The 25,510-nt window shown below is 48.6% G+C and overlaps 1 protein-coding gene across 2 annotated transcripts in view; it reads right to left on the bottom strand.

Moving 5' to 3' along the window:
• Window positions 1-6,798: 6,798 nt before the first annotated feature.
• The window catches only part of LOC135916843 (mRNA decay activator protein ZFP36L2-A-like), a 70,791-nt gene continuing 52,079 nt past the window's right edge, over window positions 6,799-25,510 (bottom strand). For both annotated transcript variants that reach the window (XM_065450271.1, XM_065450272.1), the window contains 2 exons: window positions 23,531-23,857; window positions 6,799-8,179 (listed from right to left, as the gene is read on the bottom strand). In XM_065450271.1, the coding sequence (XP_065306343.1) occupies window positions 7,988-8,179; window positions 23,531-23,857 (519 nt within the window). In that variant the 3' untranslated portion in view covers window positions 6,799-7,987. The remainder of the gene's footprint in view (window positions 8,180-23,530; window positions 23,858-25,510) is intronic.

The raw sequence follows: 25,510 nt of genomic DNA on the forward strand, positions 1-25,510 counted from the left end.
CTCACAATTTCATCTTTCTTTTTTTGCCTGCTAGATACTCTTATAGTGCTCTAACAGAGTGAGCAATATTTGAAGCCGTCCTTGACCTATGTTTGTAAGCAGCAAAAGGTTATATAAATGCTTCGCCTCGCTATTTTTGTAGCGGCACTGCTACTACCTTAACTACCAGAGGTGAAGTAAGTGTTGGCCCCGTGTACGCCGTCCCGCTGGAGTACGCGTAGAACACAACTCAGTTTTATCTTCAAGCCTGGATGTTGGGATGCTTGCGAGATAAGAGGGTGCCGTTTCTGGTTAAAACATTGTTTCGATATCTCAGACTACGATCAAATTTTTTCCATGCCTTTCAGCGTCACTCAAAAACTTGCGACACAAAAGCGTTGTGCGCCACTCCATACAGCGAGGAGAGACTGGGGGTGCTTTTTAGCACATTGACGAATTGCGCTGTGCCGAGTTCACATTGTCAGCTCCGATTGGCCTAGAACAAACCCAGAAGGCTCCTACGGCCTCTCTTACTGGTTCGAATGCCTCCATCAAAGAATTTGATAGAAGTGGTGGAAATTCACTGTGTCCAAAATAGCGGACCCCTCCCCCTTCTTTTGCGGGTGTGTGTGTGCGTGTGCGTGCCTGCGCGTGCGTTTTGCTAGACCTACAATTCATGGCCTTTATTCAAATCTAACTTAAGTGGTAACCTTTATCCGTTCAGTATATGCGTAGTGCGCAGACTTTTTTTTTCCTTTATTGCAGACGCATTAAACGAACACTCGAGACGCGTACTCGTTGTCGTCGCCATAGTTACCACCCCGTCGTGCTATCGACGCGCATGCGCAACCTGCGCACGTGGACGTTTTAGAAGGACTCCACAACCGCGAAGTGATGTTGGCTGTAACAGATATGAAGAGGAGAGGACGCAGCCCCACTCCACTCAGTTTCTTGCCGCTGCCAGGGCAGTGTCCACACTCCCGATGCTGGCACCGTAGAGTTTCCTGCAATTATTGTGCGTTACTCTATGGCCGGCATGAGCGCTTACGCACACGCACCTCAGCGTTCCTTCTGAGGAGCTGTGTGCATACCAGACTGGTCGGAGTGTTAGAAACTAAACGTGAAGCTAAGTATATCCAAGAGAGAGTGAGAGAGCGAACTTTAATTAGAACCAGCAGTTTAGCCGGCTGGGCCTAGGCCTCCTACGATGGGACGTCGAGCTCTTGCCTCTTCACCGCTTCGTAGGCCTGCTGGGTCGCCCAGGGTTGGTCGTCGAGATGGGAGCTGCGCAGGGCGGCGTGCTATCTCGACGGGAGGGTCACAGGTTTCAGGTCTGGGTGATGATCAAAGCTTTTTTTTTATGCGAAGCATATTACTAGAGCTCAACCCAGCTCCTCAGGTGCGGCAGTGTCGCCTTCAATACCACGTGACACCGTGACGTCACGACAGAGGAGAAACGGGGCTCCAACTCGCGCCGTCGCTCGCGGCGTCGTTGCGGTATATAAGCAGCTGCGCTTGCCTGTGCTAGACACGAGGTGAGATGCCTCCTGGAGACAGAGCTGCTCGTTGGAATGAGAAGCGAAGGTTGCGGCGTGCTACAGAGACTTTCTAGGTGGCTAGCCGCACCCCACTGGCGCCAGAACCTGCAAGGGGATCTTCAGAACACCATACATCGTTAAGAAACGACAATGGGAGAAGCTGCAGCAACAGGAGGAGGAGGAGAAGAAACTACCAGAGCATCGCAGCCGGCGGGACGCTAGCAAGACGCGGGCCACGAGCAAGGAGCGCCGCCGGTCAGCATCCTTTCCGAGGCTACCACAGCAGGCCACCCCCACCCCGCCAAAGAAGCAAGGGACAACAACCATCAAAAAGGTAGGCTGGGAAGCGGGGAATTCCCATGACTCTGACATAGTGAGGGAGCTCAAAGAGCAAATGAAACAACAACACGAAATGATGAAACAGCAACAGGAGCAATGGAAACTTTACCAGGAGCAAACAGTAGCTCAGATGCAGGAGCTCCGTAATCACGTTATCGAGTTGCAAAGGGAGAACACTGAGCTCAAGGCTCAACTCATTAGAAAACCGGCAGCGCGTCAGGATGCCATGGACGATAAGTCGTCCGAATCCGAGCAAGAGGTATCTGCACCACCAAAGAAAAAGCGAGTTAAAAAGACCGCTTCGGGCCTTGAAAACGCAGAGGGCAGGGCAGAAAAACTTGAGGTAGACATGCAGCAACTCAAAGAGGTAGTACAGCAGGCGGCCATAGCTACCCAGCGTAACGCGGAGAGGATAGACCAACTCTCAGCCCAGCTCAGCCAACTAGTCATCCCAATGGGAACTCGACTTGATCAACTGGCAGAACAGCAAAACCAACTCCTTCTGCGGTTGAATCATGGCCAGACTCAACACTAGGGCAAACACAATATGGCAATGGAACTGTAGGGGCTTTATAAAAAAAAGAAACGTTCTCCAAGCCTACCTTGCGGGATGCGATGGTCCCGACATCATCGCGCTGCAAGAGTGTGGGAAAAACGCTAAACTCAGCGGATACAAAACATACCCAGGCCAGTCGCCAAACACTCAGACTGCTACCCTGGTGAAGAGAAATATCACCGTCATACAGCATGAGGTAGGATGCACGCAGATTGACTATGTGTTAACGGAGATTATACCGCAGAGGCGGAAAGAACGCAGCCTGCTAGTCATAAACGTCTACAGCTCTCCTAAACTAAGGAAAGGCTGTGGCTTCAGGGAGCTCTTTGCCAAAGCGCAAGCATTAGCACAGGGTAAGCAGCGTCTCGTAATAGTAGGGGATTTTAATGCTCCCCACCAAGCATGGGGATACCACCACTCCCAGATAAAGGGAAGGGAATTATGGGACGCTATGATAAAATGCAATTTAACACTCCTCAACGATCCACTCGCACCGACAAGGCAGGGGAACAGCGTGTCATTCGACACCTCCCCCGACCTGGCCATGATCGGAGCGGACGTTGAGGCTACTTGGCACAACACGAGAGAGAACCTAGGCAGTGACCACAGAATCATAGAGATCGTTGTCCAAAACGGAGTAAACATCAAACGGGAGAGAAAAACCCTAAAATCTATCAACTGGCAGTCCTTCCGCGCCAATGGAGCGGATTGTGGGGCGATCACCGACATAGTTGAATGGACCAATGGCATCAAGCGGGCGTGCAAAGAGGCTGAGGAGGAAGTAGAATTAGGTGAGGAACAAAACTGGGTTGATAGCCACATGAGACAGCTGTGGCAGAAGAAAAACGAAGCAGAAACCGAGCTAGCCCAAAAAAGGGGCAACCGTAACCTGAGAAGAAGAATAGCAGCTCTCAACAAGGAAATTGAGAGCCATGCCCAAACCCTAAATAGACAACACTGGAACGACATCTGCGATAGACTAGACGGTCAATTAAGCTCCGTCACCACCTGGAAACTATTGAGACACCTCTTAGACCCAGACAACACCAAAGCTGAGACCAGGAGAAAAATGCAACGACTAACCCACAATTTCCAGGGGTCGGAGGAGGATATGATAAACCAGATTAAAGACAGGTACATAGGAGAAACAAACACCGAAACATTGCCCGACTACAGTGGCGAAAACAACGAAGAGCTGGACCAACCAATCACCTTAAGAGAGGTCCAAGCTGCCTTAAACAGGCTCAGCGGAAAAACCGCGGCTGGCCCAGATGGGGTCACCAATAAGATGCTTAGAAACCTCGATGACAACTCCCTCCAGCAACTGACAGCATTCTTTCAAAAGTGTTGGGAACGGGGGGAGATACCCGGGGAGTGGAAGACAGCAAATCTAGTCCTCATCCCCAAATCAGGAAAGGAACTCAAACTTGAGAACCTTAGGCCAATATCGTTAACCTCCTGTGTAGCCAAGCTCATGGAACACGTCATACAGAATAGGCTCAACGATTACTTGGAAAGTAAGGAACTCTACCCAGACAGCATGATTGGTTTCAGACAACAACTGTCCACAAATGACGTCATGCTACAACTCAAAGAACAAGTATTGGAACGGAAGACTAGCGACTCGAGAGTCATAGTCGGACTGGACGTCAGCAAAGCATTTGACAACGTCAAACACAGAGCGATCCTGTCACACCTCAGTCACCTAAATGTTGGAAGCAAGCTATACAACTATATCAAAAGCTTCCTCACGGACCGAACGGTGAACATAGAAATCGGGGGCACAATAAGAAAAAACATTAAGCTAGGCAACAAGGGAACACCGCAGGGATCAGTGCTCTCCCCTACCCTGTTCAACATTGCAATGATCGGGCTGCCAGAACGACTCAGAAAGATAGAAGGCCTCTGCCACACACTCTATGCTGACGACCTCACCCTTTGGGTCGACAGAGGGGGGAGCGATGGCCAAATAGAAGGCACCCTACAAAGGGCAATATGGGAAACGGAATGCTATCTGAGACCCATAGGGCTAAAATGCTCGCCGGAAAAATCGGAGATGCTCATCATGGGCAAGCAGCAGGTCAATATCCAGCTCCTGGTCAACAACACCCCGGTACCAAGGGTGGACAAGATCAGGATACTGGGTATGTGGATACAACAAAATGGGAGAAACACCGAAACAATTAACCGACTAGAAGCCACGACCAACCAAACATGCAGGCTTCTCAGGAGGATAGCAAACAAAAACGCGGGGATGAAAGAGACAAACCTACTTAGGCTCGTTCATTCTTTCATCATTAGCAGAATCACCTACGCTATCCCGTACTTAAAAACAACTAAAGCAGAGAGAGACAAGGTAGACATTCTCATCAGGAAAGGTGTCAAAACAGCACTAGGTTTACCAGCATGCACATCAACCGAGATGATTCTGAACCTAGGAGTGTCGAACACCCTAGAGGAAATGTGCGAGGCGAAACTCACGGCACAATATATCAGACTAACTGGCAGCAAAACGGGCCGATCCATCCTCAGAAACCTGGGCTATCAAAACCCAGAATCACGTGATAGGATAACCGTCATCCCCAAAGAAATTGCTAACAAGTTAAGAATAACCCCTATCCCAAGAAACATGCACCCCATACACAACAAGGAACGCAGGAGAAGCAGGGTCCAAAGACTCCAAGGCTCCCTCCTCCAAAAACAAGGGGTAGTGTACACCGATGCGGCAGAATACCCAGAAGGGCATTATGCTGCAGTAGTAGTGAGCGACAAAGGCGAGCTAGTCTCTAGCTGTAGCGTACGACACTCTTCACCAGATGAGGCAGAGATGGCGGCGATTGCCCTGGCAATCACATACCCATCAACTAGAATAGTCATCACCGATTCTAAAACTGCAATCAAAGCCTATGACAAAGGTAAGGTTTCCAAAGAGGCCGGCAAAATTCTGCAAGCAGGCAAGGAGAACGTACCTAACGACCTAATTAGGATAATATGGGCACCCGCTCATAGTGGACTCACAGGGAACGAGATCGCCAATGAGGTCGCCCGAGGACTCACACACCGGGCCCCAGCGCAGGCAGATTACTTCCTGTCCAAAAAGCGAGAGTTAACCACATACAGAGAAATTCTAGAACACTACAGAATGGGGAGGAGAACTCTGCCTCCCCCCCATAGATCTCTCACAAAGCAGGAAGAGGTAATATGGCGAAAACTGCAGACAGGTACCTTCCCAAACCCGTATATTCTGCACAAATGGCATCCTGAGGTGCACTCTCCAAAATGTAAAAACTGTGAAGGCATAGCAACGCTAAATCACATGCTTTGGGCTTGCCCAGCACTAAACGGCCTACATGGAAACAGAGAGTCATGGGAATCCTCCCTCCATAGCCAGGAAGAGCAAGCCCAAAAACATGCCATCCGTCAAGCCCAGGCCGCCGCCGGAAGTCAACTGATTCCGGCCGACGTCTAGGGGGGAGGTAGACGGTGATAGGGAGAGCTGCGTCTCACCCGATCACCCATACTCTCTGACGGGTGTAAATAAAGTGCTATCTCTCTCTCTCTCTAGGTGGCTTTGCTACGGCGCAGCGACTACGCGCCCCACATCGGACGCGGTGAGCGTCGAGCAACGCAGCGTTCGGCGCGACAACGAAATGTGCACCTGAGCAAGCGCCGCACGCCTGAGCCGACGCCGACGACACCGTCTTTTCTGCGACACGAGCTCCTTAACGCTGTCACGTTAAAATAAAGGCTAGTATGCATCGCATCCTGGGCTTAACCTTAGCTAAGCCACAGCCATTTTTTTTTTAATTGGGCGCCGACTCCCGTCGACGGTTTTCTCAGTCTTCATCTCGCGCACTATACATGCAGGTGCGACGCCTGCGACATCGCTGCCGGCGTTGCTTGTCGCGCCTGCGTTTTGACGCGCCTGGTTTCTGCCAAGGCACCGTTCCTTATACGCTGCAGAAGTGGGCCAACCTAGCAGAAGTGGTCTCGCGTGCTGCCATAGTTCCATGTAACCTCCACGTACTGTTAGAACACTGAGTGAAGAGCGCGACGATAGAACACGCCATCGCTTTTAATGTCTCGCGTTCAGGCGAAAGGGTCACGTACTCTCATGTATATCCGTCTTCTAAGCGCTATCGGGCCTACCTCGAGTAAGCCCAGAACAATGCGACAACTTTACGTGTATTCCGTCTGTGTATGTACGTCCAAGAAGGTTGTTTCTTATATAAACTACAAAGGTAGTACGCACGACATAATTGCAAGTACTGCTGTGTAATGCGTAAGAGACATAACGCGGGCGCCACCACGAGATCAGTGATGATTCCACTTCAATGGTGAGCGCGTGTTTAATTCCGGACTGAACAATGAATTTCGCAAACTGAGTTGACTTCACTTCAATTTATTATTTCATATACATTTTTATAAATAGCATGCCGTTCCAAAATCGGGCCTCACAAATAGGACAGGTACACGTTTCGCGCAAAAATTGGCGCTCGTCAAATGCTTATAAAAGGGGCCTAATAAATTCTATCCAAATATTCCCCAAATATTCCGTGGTAAATTCTTTACCTTGTATCTGGGTGACAATAAAATAGCATTTGCACTGCTGTGATGCAGATGTCGCCCAATAGCGGGCTCGTAATCTGAGTTGGCCCTATATTGTATAGCTATATATAAGGCACGTCTACGAGTCGCAGGAAACGTAGTCGCGTAATAAATAGTGCGACGGGCTTTACGCAAAAATGAGATATTTTACGTGAGACAACCACTTTCAGCAAAACAATGCCCGTGGAAGTCGTGGACGTATATGATTCAACAAATTAAAAACTAGGTAATGATAAACTATTCATCGGAGAAGCCTGCCCTCTTCCACGTTCAATTGTAGACCCCATCAATACCTTCCGTAATACAGTCATCCGGCGTTTAAAGCCTAGAGAAGGCCCTTCAAATAGTCTGCTACGCTTATATTTTGTCACCGGGCCCATTCACGATGCAGACGGGTCATTTTCTTTTTTGTGCTCGAAACCAACTACCAGCTTTATCACATGTGAAGCTTAACAGAGTTCGTTACAGCAGGAAAATTCTAAATCTTCCTCTCTAGCACGACAGTACGTTCGCGCATCAATGACTTCTTAGATATAACTTGCATATGTACCCGTGTTACCACGCAGTTCTCAACAAGGTTATTCCCGCTAGCGTAGTTGACGATTTACCCCTCGTATCCGCGCTGTTATTGCATTACAAACGTTCACTGCAATTCGTACTGCAAGAATGCAAGCGCAATCAAATGCACAGAGGCAATTTACCTTAAAGGATTTCGTGATAAGAATGTCAAACACCCATCGAGGTACTCGAACAGCTACGCCGCGTCACCCGCAATTCCGCGTTAATCTATATACGCTCCTTGCATGCTCACACGGATATGATATAGCCGTCAATATAGTTTGCTTAAGTCAAAGGTGTGACGGCGCACGTGCGAAATGTCGTCGGTGCGTAGAAAAGCGCACGTCGTCAATCTGTGTCGCCGAGCGGCGATGTGTCGTCCGTGTGTCGAGCTTGGTGCGCCCGTCGTTCAGCCGTCGCGCGGGCAGAGCTGCTCGAAGACGTCGAGGCGGCGGTACGGCATGTCCCTCCACCGGTAAGTCCAGCGCCGGCGGAAGTCGGGCTCCAGCGGAGCGTCCAGCAGACTCGGCTCCAGGGCCAAAGGAGGCAGGTCGGACTCGTCGCGCTTCCACGTACCTGGATTCCAGCGAGGGTCCAGGGACTGCAAAACCGAGTGCGGTGTATGTTAGCGAGTGTGAGGATGGATCGCATGTTTTACATAGACAGTAATTGCTTTGCTCTTTTGTTTTATAACTATTAGCATTCTCAGCCTAATTTCTCCACTTTTGCTTGCGGCTGTTGCCTGCTCTCTAACACCGGAAACGTGAATCTCGCCCGCGAAACAAAACAGGCAATTGCGTGTCTGAAGGTTCGCATCCCAACAGTTTGCTTTCTGCTATTTCATACAGTATTCTTGCTTTCTTTATAGCGGTATTCGTGTTTGTTAGAGATCTGCTCTTTCGTCTTTACCCCTAGCATTCAATAATTTCTTTGTAATTATTTCTGCTATTTCATGCAGTATATTTGTTTCCTTTATAGCATTATTTATATTGGTTAGAGACCTGTTTTTCAACTTTAACCGCTAACATTATATAAATTCCTTATACTCTTTGCATTTCATACAACAATTTTGTTTCTTCATAGCATTATTGACATTCGTTACAGATATGTTCTTTCGTCTTTACTTGCTAACATCGTATTTCTTTATAATAACTTTTTGCTATTTCATACAAGATTTTTGTTTCCTTTATACCGTTATTTGTACTTTTAGAGAATCGCTCTTTCATCTTTACGCTCTAACATTGTATAATTTCCAATCAGATTCAATATGAAATGCATTAGTTGTCCGTGTTTTGTTCCATGAAGTTTGTGGGCTGTCATTCTCGAAACTGAGGAATAATTTTGTCAAGACTAAAACCTGGTATGGGTAGCATCAGTGATAAAATGTGGAAGTATAAGTCGCACATACCACATGCAATATAACATGGTGTGGCATGTAGCATACATATGACTAAATCAATTTAATCATAGGTCTATAATTGTATATAAGTTTATATACAATTATACAGTGCTAGCAGGGCACAACTGGCTGCGATAGGGAGGACACGCTCAGCGAAGCTTTCTTTCTGCAAGCCGACGGTGTCGTGCTAGAAAAAAACTGAAAACCTCTCATATGCGCAATTTGTAAGGAAATCAAAGCGGTTAAAATATTGGAATGACCATTCCCAATTGTAAGTAAAAGTTATCGCCAACACGCCATGTCGCTACATTGCTCTCATGCTAATCACCTCATGACTGTCAGCGTTAAGGCGGATTCTTTCGGAATTTTTGTGTGGGACTGGTAAAGTAGGAAACCTTTTCTACTGCGTTAGTATTAAGAATTTCAAAGGGGGAAAAGTGTGCAATTTATGGGAATGAGGGAAGCAGGTCATGTGGTATATATGCACTTCGCTCCTCGAAGAGGCAAGACGTGTGTAGACTGAACTCCTGAAAAACGGTTTGCAGTGTGATGAACGGGGTTTAAATCATGGAGCCGCGACGTCACAGAAATGTGACGTAATTCTTAAGCACTTCTCTCGCATTTAGCGCGAAATCACCGCTGAATTTCTCTTGTTTAAAGTGACACTTTGTTAAGTGTTTATGAAATGCGTGTGAGCGCTAGAAGATTGCTTAGTCATACGTCAGGCTATAGGAAATTATAATGTTTGTGCGATTAGCAACGCTTAACTTCACAGTTTGCAGTATGTTTATCTAGTCTCTTTGACGCAAACTTGGGTGACTGTGCATCTGCTACTGGGTATGTTAAAACATTCTGGTTTACGCGCCTAAAACGAAGATCTTATGGGGCACGACGTAGTGGGGTTACTCCGGATTAATTCTGACAGCCTGGGGTTCTTTAGCATGCCCCCGATGCAACGGACAAAGGCATTTTTTGCATTTTGCCCCCATCGAATTACGCCCTCGCGGCCGGGATTTGATTTGATCCAGTACGCGCAACCTCGACGCGTGCTGCGTATGCACCGCTCTTCGGTGACAAAAATGCAGTTGTGCGTGCAAGCTCTAGTTGTACAGGATTTCATTAGCGGCTTTCTCCAAATTTCGCTTCGCGTAGATTCAAGCGTGTTCGCTGTATCTACGCAATTCGTCTTTCCGTAATTTTTCCACGCCAACTCCACCGCAACCACGAAGGCTTACGCTTACGCCAGTGGGGACAAACATTCGTTTGCCCGTTATCAATATGGACTTCATTTGCTCGTTCACTCCTAGTTTTCTGTTTAATAACTATTTGTTTTTAAATTGCAAATGAGCAAACAGGGTACCCTTCTGAGCAAGGTTATGACTGGCGTTGCAGAAGTGGGGTGAAGCGGCAGCGCTCAACTTAGGAGGAAACTTTAGCTCGGGCGCTCTCCTCTAAATACATGCAAAAGGAGAATTCGTTTTTCTCGGCAACCACTGCACCAAATGTGGCAAGGTTTCTTGTATTTAAAAGAAAAACTTAAAATCTAGTGACTGTTTCTAATTCTTCCTTTTTGTTGCAATGTTTTATTAAAAATTGGCGAAAATCGAAAATTTTCAGAAAACAAAACTATCAAGTTCACAACTCTAACTCAGCAATGAAAACAGGATATCACAATTCTGTGAATTGCACTTAATAGTACGTCTAAAGCGGACAAAATTAATATGTAAAGTGTTAATCTAAAAAAATGTTATATGAAGATACAGCTTTTGCAGAACCCTTGTACACAACCTAAGAGATTCACGTAATGTATAAATTGACACGTTGAATTTGTCCGCTTTGAATGATCTAATGGACTCCGTTTACAGAACCACGATATCTGTTCTTGATGGAGAGCTGTTAATTTGAAAGCTTCGTCTATATTTTTAGAGCTTTCAAATTTTTGAGAACTCTTGTTGCAAAATTGAGGCCCTAAATCAAAATTCCGCTTGCAACAGTCACTACAACTTAGCTTTCTCGCTCAAATGCAACAAATTTGATCAAATTCGGTCCAGTGGTTATTTAAAAAAAACGTTTTTGCGTTTTATGTGTATTTGAATAGGCCGCGTCGGAGTTGGGTCCGAGCTAAAGCTTCCTGCTAATGTCAAACGTTGGCGGCTGAGCGGCATCATATTTTTTTTAATTGTTGTTTTAGTACTTGTAACTTTTTTTGTTGTTTCATATGATTGGTGGCACTTCCAGGACACCAAACCTGCAACGGGGACGCCAAAGCTGTAACCCGGGCTGCCCCCAGGGTAAGGGACCGCCGAGGCTTGCACGTGCCAGGGGGTGTTTGCATAAAACATTGGCTGTCCATTAAGAGGACTAGAAAGTGAGAGGCGTAAAGGAGAGATGCCTCAACCTGCGCCACTAGTTTATCGGAGGTGGAAAAGGCAAGGGCTAATTAAAAGTAACTGAACATAGTACTGTTCGAAATAGATATTTTTGAGAGAAAAAATGAGGTGGAAGTTCAGACGTATGAAGGAAAGCTCACAAAAGATAACGAAAAACAAGCCTATGATTGGGGGGGAAGGGGGTAGAGGAACGGGTGTGACAGACGTATAGTTAGACAATATAGGATAGACAGGGTTTATATTGTTACATCACAAAAGAAACTGTGTTTATTTAAGAGGAATCAAAGCGAGCCTGAGACGGGGTAAAACGTCCACTTTCTCGTGTTCTCCGCCCCCACTTCCTCCACTCATGCGCTACATTTACCGTAATAGTTCTCCCCTCCTAGACGAAGCCTGCCGAGAGAGTCAGTTCTCGGAGTGAAGAACGAGCGACGTGTACAACCTCTGTCTCGGCAGAGCGTCGCCCAGTTGTGAGATGTGCCAGTCGATAGTAGTTCCCCTCACTGAGCTTGTCAACAACATACGGGCCCGTACGTTGTGGCCACGTTTGCGCACCGGACACCACAGCAAGACTAGATCCCCTGGAGAATAGGAGACATCCCGATGGTGCCTGTCGTAGCGTGCTTTTGGCCGGTCTTGCGAAGCCAGAGTACGCATGCGGGCCATGCGTCGAGATTCTTCAGCGAGACGCAGACTCTCGCCGATAGAGAGATCATCGTGGGTGGAGAATGAAAATGTGGTGTCCAGTGTTGCGCGGCGTACGAGCGTAGAGAAGGAAAAAGTGGCTGTAGCCAGTAGTTCCGTGCTTTGCAGTGTTAAAGGCGTATGCAATAAAGGGCAAAATTATCCCAGTCTTTGTGGTCCGATGCGACGTACATGAGCAGCATGTTCACCAGTGTGCGGTTGGTGCCTTCGGTCAGCCCATTCGTTTGGGGGTGATACGGGGTCGAATGGCGAACGCTGGAAGCGCACAATCGAAGTAGCTCTTGTAGCTCTTCTACGACATCTGCGGTAAACTGGCGGCCGCGGTCCCTGATGCCGACTCGAGGAGGGCCGCGACGGAACATGATCGAGTGTAGCAGAAAAAGGGAACTGTAAGCCCCGCTACGGGCGGCTGCAAAACAAACCCAAACGGACGGCGCGGGCCATCTGGGCAGGGGGCATGCGTCTTGACGAGATTCTGTCCACACTTGAGTAATGGCTGTCAACGGTTGACCCAGTGCGGGGCCTTGCAATCAAGCAGAGTAACCACGCTGTCGGCCCCCAGGGCTGCCGCACAGTTCGGGGAGCGGAGAAGACCATCAGCGCCACATTAGCGGTCGCGCATCACAGTAAAAAAGGGAGCTTCGGACCCCCGTCGCGTTGTGCTTCCTGGGAATCCCCACAGGCGTTTCCCTTGCGCGCGGCCGGCTGGCGGCGGTAAACTCCTTCCCAGCTGGGGTCTCCCCGACTGGGCGTCAAACGCCGTAACGGGCGGGCGCGTCTGACTTCCGCGGTGCTCTCATCGGCGCCCTTGAAGAATGCTTGGTTCCGGTCTGGCCGCGGGCAACGGAGATAGCGCGGCCTCAAGCAGGCGCGCCAGCCTCATTGCCTTTTATGGCTTTGCACTGCGCGCTGACCGGCGTAGGGATTCTTTGAGCCGCAAAAGAGCCTGCGGTTTTGTCTCGGTTCCGAGGCGCCGTGGGAACGTCTTCTTCGGCTTACGGCCCGGACACGAGGCCGACCTCGGCGGGTGGACAATTATCCCGTGCTCCTCTGTGACAGTTTGGCTTGCAAACAATTGTTTGTTTATGGCGCCGCATGGCCTGCGGGTTCTTGGAACCCGGTCGGGTCGCGCACGTGTTCGAGCACTGGAAAACATGGTCCCGACGTTCCCAGGCTTTTGGGTTTTGTGAATGTATTTTGTTGGTCAGTGCTTGTTGTGCCGGCTGTGCTCGAGAGCCGTTGCTCGGAACTTGCGATGTGTACAGCTGGCATGACCCTCACCCCTTTGTTGTATATTGTGTATTTCGGGTGAGGATTCTACACCGTGAACTGTACTAAAAAAAGATGTTCTTTGACTTTTGGTTGTTCGACTGGCCAATCCCACACGCAAGTTCTGCTGAACGCAGTGATTGGTGAATGGATTGTCCAGTTGAGACGCCACCCGGCGGCAATTCGCCAGCAAAGATTGTGGGCGGAGCGTTGCGTCTACAAAATGCGGCCGCGGCGCTCTGAAGGGAGGTCTGGACCTGGCTTCGGTGCTAAGCACCATCGGCTCTGCCGAAATAGGGTCGCCCTATGTGGTCCAAACCAGTGTAACAATTTGTAACCGATGTACTGTTTGAAACTATGCAATCTTGTAACCGAACTTTGTAATTTTACTGTAAATACAAGTTGTTGTTCGCTCGTTACTGCAGTGGCTTTGTCTTTCGAACCTAAGACATCCATTGAGCCACCTGTGCAGACCGTCTCTGACGGTGCGTCTCGGACGCCAACGGTGGGGGTGAATTTCAACGAACCAATCGATCGATCGTTTTGGCATCGAATTCTTACTGGAACCTGGGCTGGTGGGGGCAGATGGTAAGGCAGACGTCTCGCAGTGCCGGGCCAGATTATTGGCAGCTACGATAATCCAACGGTTTCCTTTCGACGAGCGGGGAAAGGGACTCGTGAGATGAATTCCAACTTACTCGAAAGGAGAGCTAGGAGGCGTCAGTGGTTGTTGGACTCCGGCTGGTTAAGTGGCGTCAGTGGTTGTTGGACTCCGGCTGAGTTAAGTGCATGTCGGCCTGACACTGCGCCGGGCACACACATTTCAGTCGACCGACGCATTCGGGGCCAGTAAAATCGCTCTTGGGCACGATGAAATGTACGCGCTGCTCCTAGATGTCCGGAGGTAGAGTCGCCGTGCATGGCCTGCAAAATAATGCAGTGTAGCTTCTCCTGAACAACAAGAAAGATGCGGCCACCAGTGTTTGCGAAATTCCTTTTGTAGAGGAGGCCACCACGAACACAAAAGCCTCGGGTTGTTGTGGAGTCATGAGTAGCATTGAAAAGCGGCTGTGAACTGAGGTCTTCTCGCTGTTCCTTCTCCTAGGTCTCTTTACCAGGAAATGCTGGCGCCAAAGAAGCACTCAGGTGGTCGAAGTTATCAGCATCACAAAGTGTCTTGTTTAGTGGCATTTTCGAAAGGCAGTCAGCATCAGCGTGTAGGTGACCACTCTTGCATGAAACTGAAGTTTTACTTTTGGCGACAGAGCCGAGCGTGCGAGACGAGCACAGGGATGCCGGAGGTTCACAGCTAGCACAACGAATCAATGATCCGTGATGGTTGTGAATGAACGCCCATAGACATAAGAGCGCAAATGTTGCACAGCAAAAATGACCGCTAGGCATTCTTGCTCCGTAACGGTGTAATTGCGTTCAGGCTTACTTCGCGTGCGACTCGCATAAGCAATGACGTGCTCTTTCCGGCTGCATCGTTGAACGAGGACTCCACCGACGCCCACGCCACTCGCATCGGTGTGGATCTCTGTCGGTGCGGCTGGGTCCAAATGCCGAAGAATGGGGCCGTCGTCAGTATAGCAACTACAGTAAAAAAGAAAAGCGTTGCACTCATGAGTCCAATCAAAACCGGTGTTCTTACGCAGCAGACCAGTCAGGGGATAGGTGACATCAGCAAAAGCGGGTACAGTAAATCAGCGGAAACAGCAGAAGCCGAGGAAGCTTTGAAGCTCTTTAACAATACGATGAGGCTTAAACGCTTCAACAGTTGATGTCTTGTGGGTCAGGCCTTACACCATCCTTGTCTACAAGATGGCCAATCAGCAATGTCTGCCTCTCGCCAAAGTGACATTTCTTGTAATTGAGTACTGGGCCAGCGTGTTTGATGCAGTCTAAGACAACTTCCAGGCGCCAGTTGTGCTCTTCAAAAGTGCTTCCAAAGATGACAACGTCGTCTAGGTTGCACATGCAAATATCCCATTTGAGGCCTCGAAGAACGGTGTCCATAAATAGTTCAAAAGTCGCGGGTGCGTTGCAGAGCCCAAACGGCATGACGTTGAACTCAACCAGGCCGTCCGGGGTTATAAATGCCGTTTTTATGTCAGCTGGTTCCATTGTGATTTGCCGGTACTCCGATCGCAAATCAACAGATGAAATGTAGGACACTGAATGAAGGCAGTACAATGCATCATCTATCCTTGGAAGAGGATAAGCGTCATTCGCGGTAATAGAAGTGAGACGGCGGTAGTCCACACAAAATCTCCAAGTACCGTCTTTCTTTTTCACAAGTATAACTTGAGCAGCCCACGGACTGGATGATTCCTGGTTTACTCCTTCCTGTAGCATTTCGCGAACTTGTCCATCAGTAATGTTGCGCTATGACGGTTATACTCGATAGGGTTTTTGCCGAAAAGGCTGCGCCGACCCCGTGTTAATTCTGTGCTTGGTTCGAGGCGCAGGAATGGATGGCGCGTTATCCTCCTGGGAAAAGTCGAAGATACCCGAGTGCTTAGTTAGAATGTTCTTTAGTGTACGGCGCTCATCCGTGCTGATGACTTCCTCATCACAGGAAGAACCAGTCTTCTGAACAAGCGCCAACTCGTTTATGTGGAACATCTGCGAGCACGGTGACCAGCATCGACTTGCGTTTTTTGAAGAAAGCAAGCTTCGTGTCAGCGGGTACCCCCTGCGTTTTCACCTGAAGGGTTGACAGTCCATAATTAGAGCGCCGCTGAGCTACAGACACAAGACAATGTGGCAGAAAAATGTTCTTCATGCACGTTAAATGTGCAGGCTCTGCTATGACGTCGAAGGTCTAATGATCGCTACTAGCACAGCCCACCGGAACAAGCACAGCGGACAAAGCAGGCACGAGAGTGTCCTCACAGGCATGAAATGCATGGTCCTCGCTTGGAGCTCGTACGAAATTTCGCCGCTTACAAACATCTCACCTGTTCGGCAATCAACTGTGGCACCGCACATCTCCCGAAAATCAATACCTCACATTAAACTTCACGATCCTAAGATCATGTGAGGATCGGCGGAGAATGTAAATTCAGTCGTGAAAACTTGACCACCTGATGCCGCTTGTGCAGTATAGACATCCCCGCAACAGGCTGGAAAGAATCCCCACTTACGCCACAATATGTTACCACTTAGTTTCATTGAAAGACCATTTTGCATCCTAATATCTTTTCCAAAGCATAGCTCATCACAGAAACAATAGCGCCAGTGTCCACTAACGCCATTGTAGACACACCATCAACAAGGACTTCCAATTTGTTCAACATAAACACAGGATTGATGATTGATTGATGTGTGGTTTTTTGTGGCGCAAGGGCCAGGTTTGGCCAAAGAGCACCATGACAGGTGGTAATGTTGACAATGTATTATGGAAGATGTGACTTGGCTGTAAAGTGGCCTAAAATATTCGCTGTAAAGTGCGTAAAATTAACTTGTTATAAAATTATGGCGATGACAAATGGCGAATACTATGAACATTAAAATCCATCGTAGAAGAATGATGCTAAGTAGAAAAATATAGGATGTTAAAATTACTTGGAGCACTGCTGCCTCGCCAGGGCCCTTGAAACACAAGGGCCTAGAGGCATGTGCGATACGAAAAAGCTATCGCAGCGGCATCCTCTGAAGAGAGGACCCGCTACGAACATGTGGGGCTAAAACATGCAAGACAACATCTTTCAGAAAACTTAGGACTGCGTTGGTATCAAATAGAGGTTCTGGGCCGAGTAACATGGCAGGATGAAGGGGGATGTGCTGTCGGTATGCTAAGGGAAAATGTTTCTTTCTTTCATATACGGCTTTCCGACACTCCAGGAGGACGTGGAGGACGGTCAGCCTCTCCCCGCATCTACCGCAGGTTGGAGGATCATTTTCAGTGAGTAAATAGTTATGCGTGCCAAATGTGTGTCCTATTCTGAGACGACAGAATAGGACATCTGTTCGGCGTGATTTTGTTACGGAAGGCCAGAATCCTAGCTGTGGCTTTATCACGTGGAGCTTATTATTTGTTTCCGCGTCCCACAGGCGTTGCCAGTGGTTGCGTAGTTTCCTCCGTAAAAAGGGCTTCAGATCTGTGACAGGAGCTGCAGTGGTGGGATTAGCAGAATGCCATGCAACTGACGTGGCCATCTGGTCCGCCAAAACATTACCTTCGATGGCCCTATGACCTGGCACCCAGCATACAATCACATGCTGGTTAGATACATATGCTTTGCATAGGACGGAATAGAGTTCGATTATGACAGGATTTTTGTGCCTACAGAACGATATCAAAGCCTTCACAACACTTAGGGAGTCAGTATATATGACTGATTTTTTTAGTTTTGATTTCCTAATATGCTTCACGGTCGACAATATTGCGTAGGCCTCAGCCGTGAAGATACTAGTTTCCGGAGGCAGTACGTCGGATTCCGAGAAGGATGGACCGACGGCTGCATAGGACACCCCGTCGTGTGACTTCGATGCGTCTGTGTAGAACTCCGTGCAGGAGTGTTTGTGCTGGAGTTCCCGGAAATGCATTTGGATTTCAATGTCTGAAGCGTGTTTTGTAACTTGCATGAAAGATATGTCGCATTGTATGAGCTGCCACTCCCAAGGAGGTAGCAGCTTGGCTGGATGCATTAGGGGGAGCTCGAGGAGTGGGACATGCATTTGATCGCTAAGCTGCTTCACACGCAGCGAGAAAGGCTGTCTTATGGAGGGACGATTGCTGAAAAGTGTAGCGCACGTCATATCGGTAACAGTATCAAAACATGGATGTTCAGGATTAGAGCGTATTTTAAGGAAATAAGTAAAGCTGATGTATGATCTCTGTAGGTGGAGAGACCATTCATTTGATTCTACATATAGACTTTCTATGGGACTCGTTCTGAATGCGCCAGTGGCCAGTCGGATTCCTAGATGGTGAACTGGGTCTAGCATCTTTAGCGCGCTCGGGGCGGCAGAATTATACACAACGGCACCATAATCCAATCGAGACCGAATTAGGCTCTTGTATAGGTTCATTAAACACTTCCTGTCACTACCCCATGTAGTCTGGGATAGAAGTTTCATTAAATTCATTGTTTTCAGACACTTTTCTTTAAGATGTTTAATGTGTGGGACGAATGTAAGTTTATTGTCGAGTATAACACCTAGAAATTTGTGCTCTTTGTTTACAGGTATCTGATGTCCACACATTTCCAAGCAAGGATCCGTGACCAGGCCTCTCTTTCTTGTAAACAGGACACAAGAACTCTTTTGAGGATTGATTTTAAAACCATTTTTCTCTGCCCACCCTGACACCTTGTTCAAACCATGCTGTACCTGTCTCTCGCATACTGCGAGGTTACAGGATTTGAAGCCTATTTGAATGTCATCCACATAGACGGAATACAAAATGGCCGGGGGTAAGGAACCACGAAGCGTTGTCATCTTAACAATAAAAAGCGTGCAACTGAGCACGCCTCCCTGGGGTACACCAGTTTCTTGTGTAAAAGGACGTGACAGCACATTGCCGACTTTCACCCGGAAGGTACGATTGGACAAGTAGCTTTTTATTACGCTGAGCATATTATCATGAATGCCCATTTCGGATAAGTCTCGCAAGATGCCGTATCGCCACGTTGTGTCATACGCCTTTTCCATATCAAGAAATATCGAGAGGAAGAACTGTTTATGTATGAATGCGTCCCGGATATTTCTTTCTATACGTACAAGATGGTCGGTTGTGGAGCGCCCTTCTCGGAAGCCACACTGATAGGGATCAAGCATTTTGTTCTCTTCAAGGAAATGGATCAGACGCCGATTTATCATTTTTTCAAATACCTTACACATGCAACTTGTGAGGGCTATCGGGCGGTAGCTTGCCACTGATGAAGGATCTTTGCCTTGTTTTAGAACAGGGATAACAATGGCTTCTTTCCATGCGGTCGGAAGGTACCCTGCGTCCCAGATAGTGTTGAAAAGTGTGAGTAGTGTCACTTGCGTGTCATTGTGTAGGTTTTTCAGCATTTCGTACATGATCCTATCAGATCCTGGTGCGGAACTCTTGCATGCGCTCAAGGCAGCTCTCAATTCGGCAATACTGAAAGGACGGTTGTAAGGCTCGATCTCTCGACTTTTTCTTGTTAAAGGCTTACGTTCTTCTATTTCTTTATATATGAGAAAAGATTGCGAATAGTTGTTTGAACTTGACACGCTCTGAAAGTGTTCCGCAAGTGAGTCTGCCTGATGTTGCAGCGTATCACCCTGTGTGTTTACCAGAGGGAGTGAATATGTTTGTCTGCCTCTAATTCTATTTACGCGGTTCCAGACTTTCGCCTCCTCTGTAAACGAGTTGATGTTCGATAAAAACTTTTGCCAACTCTCTCTTCTGGCCTGTCGGCGGGTTCTCCTGCCTTGAGACTTAACTTTCTTGAAGTTAACAAGATTCTCTGCAGTGGGCGAAGCACGTAGCAACCCCCACGCCTTGTTTTGATTCCTACGCGCGACTCTACATTCATCATTCCACCACGGGACATGCCGTTTGCATGCCGAGCCACTTACTTCACGTATGCATTTACATGCGGCATCCATTATGAAGGCTGTGAAGTATTCCACAGCAGCATCGATTTCTAAAGAACACATGTCATCCCATGATATACTAGTTAAATTTCGGAATTCCTCCCAGTCTGCTGTGTCAATCTTCCACCTAGGGGCCTGTGGTAGATATTCATTTTCTTTAAGTGTTCTTAATAGTATGGGGAAGTGGTCGCTTCCGTAGGGATTATTTGTAACTTCCCATTCGAGTTCAGGCAGTATGGTTGGAGAAACTATGCTCAGATCAATTGAAGAAAAGGTATTGTTTGCAAGACAGTAATAAGTGGGTTTCTTCTTATTCAGCAAGCACGCACCTGAAGAAAAAAGGAACTGCTCAACAAGACGTCCTCGCGCGTCTATACGAGAGTCGCCCCACAGGGAGCTGTGCGCATTGAAATCGCCAAGAAGCACATAAGGTTCTGGCAATTGATCTATAAAGGATTGGAATTCGTGTTTCGTTAACTTGTAGTGTGGGGGCACGTAAAGAGAGCTAATGGTGATGAGTTTGTTTAAGAAAACAGCTCGAACCGCCACTGCCTCAAGGGGGGTTTGTAGCTGTAAACTCTGACAGGAGATACTTTTATGAATACAAATGGCAACACCGCCTGATGATACGACAGCATCATCGCGATCTTTGCGGAACTTGACATACTGTCGGAGAAAGTTTGTGTGTTGTGGGTTTAAATGTGTTTCCTGTAGACACAGCACTTTTGGATTGTGTTTTTGTATAAGCTCTTGCACGTCATCAAGGTTCCTAAAAAGACCTCTGACGTTCCATTGAATAATTTGTATCGCCATTTTGAAGGTAAATAAGTGCTGTGTGTACGGAAACGGAGGTGATGCCTTAAGTTACAGAGCTCTTTCGAGGCCCTGTAACGGGCGTTCTACTCTTTCTGGAGCGTTCGAGGGAGCCTCGCCGCTCCTTAGGCGCTGGGTGCGCCTTGGGGTCAGGTGTAGTGTCCATTGCCTCGTGTGAGGCGCCGGACAAGCGCTCTTGCGAGCGAGAGGTTTTCAGAGGGAGTCCCGCCTTGGAGGGCAAGACCCCTGCGCCCACCAGCCCGGAGGTCGATGGGGTTCCCTGAGGGATTTGGCTGCGCTGGAAGGGACCTGGGAGGTTGAGGCAGCCTCGGCTGCGCCCACCTTCGGGGTCGACGGTCCCTTCTCGGTTGACGGAGCAGCGCTAGCTGCAACCGCCGCGGGGGCAGATGGCGTAACTGCCGACTCACTGCGTGTGGGTCGGACAGTCGCCGGAGGCCGTTGTGACGCTGCCCCCTGACGCGCCACTTCGGCAAAGCTTTTCTTTGGCAGGTATGCAACCCGCCTGCGTGCCTCCTTGAATGATATATTCTCTTTTACTTTTATAGTTACTATTTCTTTTTCCTTCTTCCAGGAGGGACACGACCGCGAGTACGCGGCGTGATCCCCGTCACAGTTTACACAGTGGAGAGAGTTATTACATGCTTCAGTGGCGTGTTCAAGGGCACTACATTTCGCACATGTTTGGCGGCCTCGGCAGCTCTGCGAGCTGTGGCCGAAACGCTGGCATTTGAAACATCTCAATGGATTTGGCACGTACGGTCTTACACGAAGCTTGATGTACCCAGCCTCGATTGACTCGGGCAGGACACTTGAATTGAAGGTGAGTATTAGGTGTTTGGTCGCAAGTTCTTTTCCATCTCGCCTTATCTTAATTCTTTTGACACTTATAACATTCTGTTCGCTGAAGCCCTCTAAAAGCTCAGCCTCAGTGAGCTCCAGCAAATCATCGTCCGAGACAACGCCGCGGGAGGTATTCATCGTGCGGTGCGGGGTTACTACTACTTGGGTCTCCCCAAATGATACTAGCTGTGGCAGCTTCTCAAATTGCTTCTGGTCGCGGAGCTCCAAGAGGAGGTCACCGCTAGCCATCCTTGACACCTTATATCCTGGGCCAAAAACTTCGGTAAGGGACTTAGATACCAGGAACGGGGAGATTGTTCGTACTTGTTTAGCCGGTTTTTCTGCGTGGATTACATGAAAACGGGGAAAATTGTGGACTTGACGTCCGAAAAACTGAAAAACTTCTTCGGTGCGCCCTCTTTTATGAGGGCGATCAGGTAGTTTAGGAAAAGCATGTTCCATAAGTAATGCTGGGTTTTCGGCCGCGATGCCGACCACCCACCACGGAGCCCAACAGGGGGACGTGACAGGAGCTTCTGCTATAGAAACCCTGCCAACGCCAGCCGTACATCGCTGCTATAACCAAATACAGCATAACCAAGGCTGGCTAGCTACACAAGGTTAACCCTTGCCGCCGGGAAACTAGGAAGTGAGGGGAAGTGATGAGAAGACAGGAAAGATGAAAAAGACGGGAGAGAAAGACCAAGATTGGAGAGGAGGACAGGAAAAGGCGACTGCCGATTTCCCCCGGGTGGGTCAGTCCGGGGGTGCCGTCTATGTGAAGCAGAGGCCAAAGGGGTGTGTTGCCTCCGCCGGGGGGCCATAAAGGTCCAATCACCCAGCATCAGCTCAACCCCCAGGATCCCCCTTTCCCCAGACACGGCTAAGCCGCGCACGGCTACACGCGGGAGGGTCCAACCCTCGTGTGCTCGGGTCCGTGGTGTCGCCACACACCAAACGCCTGCTGACGCAGACGCCCCTGCGGGGGCTACACGCGGGAGGGTCCAACCCTCGTGGGCTCGGGTCCGTGGTGTCGCCACACACCAAACGCCTGCTGACGCAGACGCCCCTGCGGGGGTATAAACACAGGAGGAGGCATATCATTCAGCAGCGAATTTCCAGCTACCTCACCTACATTGGCCGCGCTCTCTAGCTTTGCGGCTGTGGAGACCTTGAACGACGTCGTGGTGAAGGAGACCGGCGCAGGAGCAGGCGGCGGCGTCACGCTACGGTCGGAAGTGGGGGAGTTGTCGCGAAAGTTTCTTGCCAAAAGTTGCTGCCAGAAGACGATTGCGCCATTGAAGCCCATTGGGTGTTGGGCGCTGGGGCTTCAAGTTGACCGTACCGAGGCCTTTGACGATGAGGACAACATCGGGATCACCATCAGCGGCCACGGTCACGGTAACATGCTGGTTGAGGGCTTCTATTAATATCTAAAGGTATAACTTTAACACAGTACAAAGAGTAAATGTTGAAGACAATAGGTTTTATACATCTGGCCTTATTCTCCGGCCTTATGCACCGGTCTCGGCTGCCCCAACACACGAGCCGCCCTGTTTCCAGCTTTGATTCCCCGCTGCTTCTTGGGTGCCCCGGAGATCCTGCACCGCCTCATTTATTATAATTTCAGGTGCTCTCCTGGGGCATCTGTTTGACGGTTTTATTTACCCTCCTGGAGTAGTTTTCTTAAGAAAATCCAATGTATTCTCGCGGAGAGAAATGCACCCCGCGACTCCTGCAATAGTGAGCACCTTGCCCACTACCGTTGGATTATTTTCCCTCTATGTCAGTTTGAATGCGCCATCAAATATCAAACTCATGTAGCAGCACTATCATCGTCGGCTTACGTTAAACTGTCCCCTTCATCCCCCTCCCTACGCGCACGCCAACTGCTCCGTCAATGGACAATTCCACAGCAGCGACTGTACGCACTCACCGCGTTCTTCTTTCCCTGCGCTCGCCGCTTGCGTTTCTTGGTGGGTGGCGGGGATTCGTCCCCTAAAGCCGCAGCCGTCTCCCCGCCTCCGCCACCGGTGTCAGCCACCGAGCTCTGCGCGTTGTCGCCCTGGTCGCAGCTGCTCCAGCTGGCCGGGGTGGACGAGCGAGAGCCGCCCGTCGAGGAGGAGGCGGAGGCGGCGGCGGTGACCGGGTTCTCGGGCATCGGGGGCGCCAGGCGCATGTTGTTCAGCACATCGTTCACGATGTCGGCCGTCTCCCGCTTGGTGTGGATGAAGCTACAGCGGCCGCCGAAGCTGCAGAAGCCCTGGAAAGCAAATGAGGGTGAGCATTTGCATTTCTAAAGCGGAGCTGTTACGGGGAATGAAAAAACAATTCATCAGAGTTTCACGTGCCAAAACCACGATCTGATTATGAAGCACGCCGTAGTGGGAAACTCTGGAAACACCTGGGGTTCCCCAACGTGCACCTAAATGTAAGTACACAGGTGTTTTCGCATTTCGCCCCCATCAAAATGCGGCCGCCTGGCTGGGATTCGACCATGCGACCTCGCGCTTAGCAGCCCAACACCGTAGCCACTAAGCAACCACGGCGGGTGCTGTTAACCGTAGGTACATAATGGTTTTCGTGTGCCCAATGCCGACTTGAGATTGCGAGGTCGATATGAAATGTAAATGTAACGCAACGGGCTCCGTATTTACGTTGAAACGTAATGATGAATAGAAGTTTCCTTGCGTCTCCTTCGACTAGACAACTAATGCGAGTCTTTTTCTAACCCGTAACTTGTTTCACACGTTGCATTATACTCACTCCACACACTCTCGTATGAAGTGTTATGTACATTATGAACAACAGTGTTACGCCCTCGACCATATTGTAACGCATATGGCAGGCACTTGAAATCCATTATTGGCAGCTTACCGTTATTTTTGAGAAGTGTACGATCATTGCATTTCGCCGGTGTAATCTCATCAAGCTCAAACTTGGGAAGATAGCAAAGACATTTAAAAGGAAGCTTTAGCTCGGGGGATAGTACCTAAATACGTGGGAAAAAATAACTCGTTCAGTAATGTGGAAAGTTGGGCGAGTGAGTGATTAATCATCATACCAACACGGTATCGCCAACACGCTATGATGAGAAATCGTTTTTCTCGGAAACACCAGCACCGAATTCGGCCAAGTTTGTTGTATTTAAAATGTTAAAAATTATGACTGTAAGAAGCAGATTTTTGATCCAGGCCGTCGATGGTTTTATAAAAATTGTTGAAAATACAAATTTGCAGAAAACGGAACTATGTCCAGTTTATAACTAACTCAGCAAGGAAAAACGATATCACAATTCGGCAAGTGTCATCTAATAGTACCTCTACAGCGAGCAGTATTGATCTAATATACATAGCTAATATACACCACTAATACGCTACTAATACGTGAACAGGACTTTTCCAAAATCCTCCTAGGCATTGTAACCAATTCCAGTAATATAAATGGACTGATCAAGTGTCTCCTCTAGATGTCCTAACGGGTGCAGTTTACAGAACTGCGATATTTGTTTTGGTGCAGTTAGATTTGTAAACTTCGCGCTTCTCTTTTTTTAATCAACATTACTAATTTCAGGGAATCAACGTAAAAACATGCAGGCCGTACATTAAAATTTTGGTTTAAACAGTTGCTAGAATTTTACCTTCTCTAATGCGACATGCTTTTTTCAAGTTGCTCCAAGAGTTGTTTCATAAAAGAAGTCCTACGTTTTACATGTATTTGAATAGGCGACACCGGTTTTGGCATCCCACTAAAAGCTTTCTCTTAAGAAGAAGTTGGGGACAGTGGAACCTGTGGTGGAACGGAAAATGACAGGAATAAGCTTGCATGCTATCACACGGAAATACGGCACCATGGATCAGTTCGAACGATTGCACAAACTATAGGTACAATTGGGCCGGCCATGCGATTCGTAGAA

Source organism: Dermacentor albipictus, chromosome 7 (genome assembly GCF_038994185.2).
Source record: "Dermacentor albipictus isolate Rhodes 1998 colony chromosome 7, USDA_Dalb.pri_finalv2, whole genome shotgun sequence".
Classification (NCBI taxonomy): Eukaryota; Metazoa; Arthropoda; class Arachnida; order Ixodida; family Ixodidae; genus Dermacentor; species Dermacentor albipictus.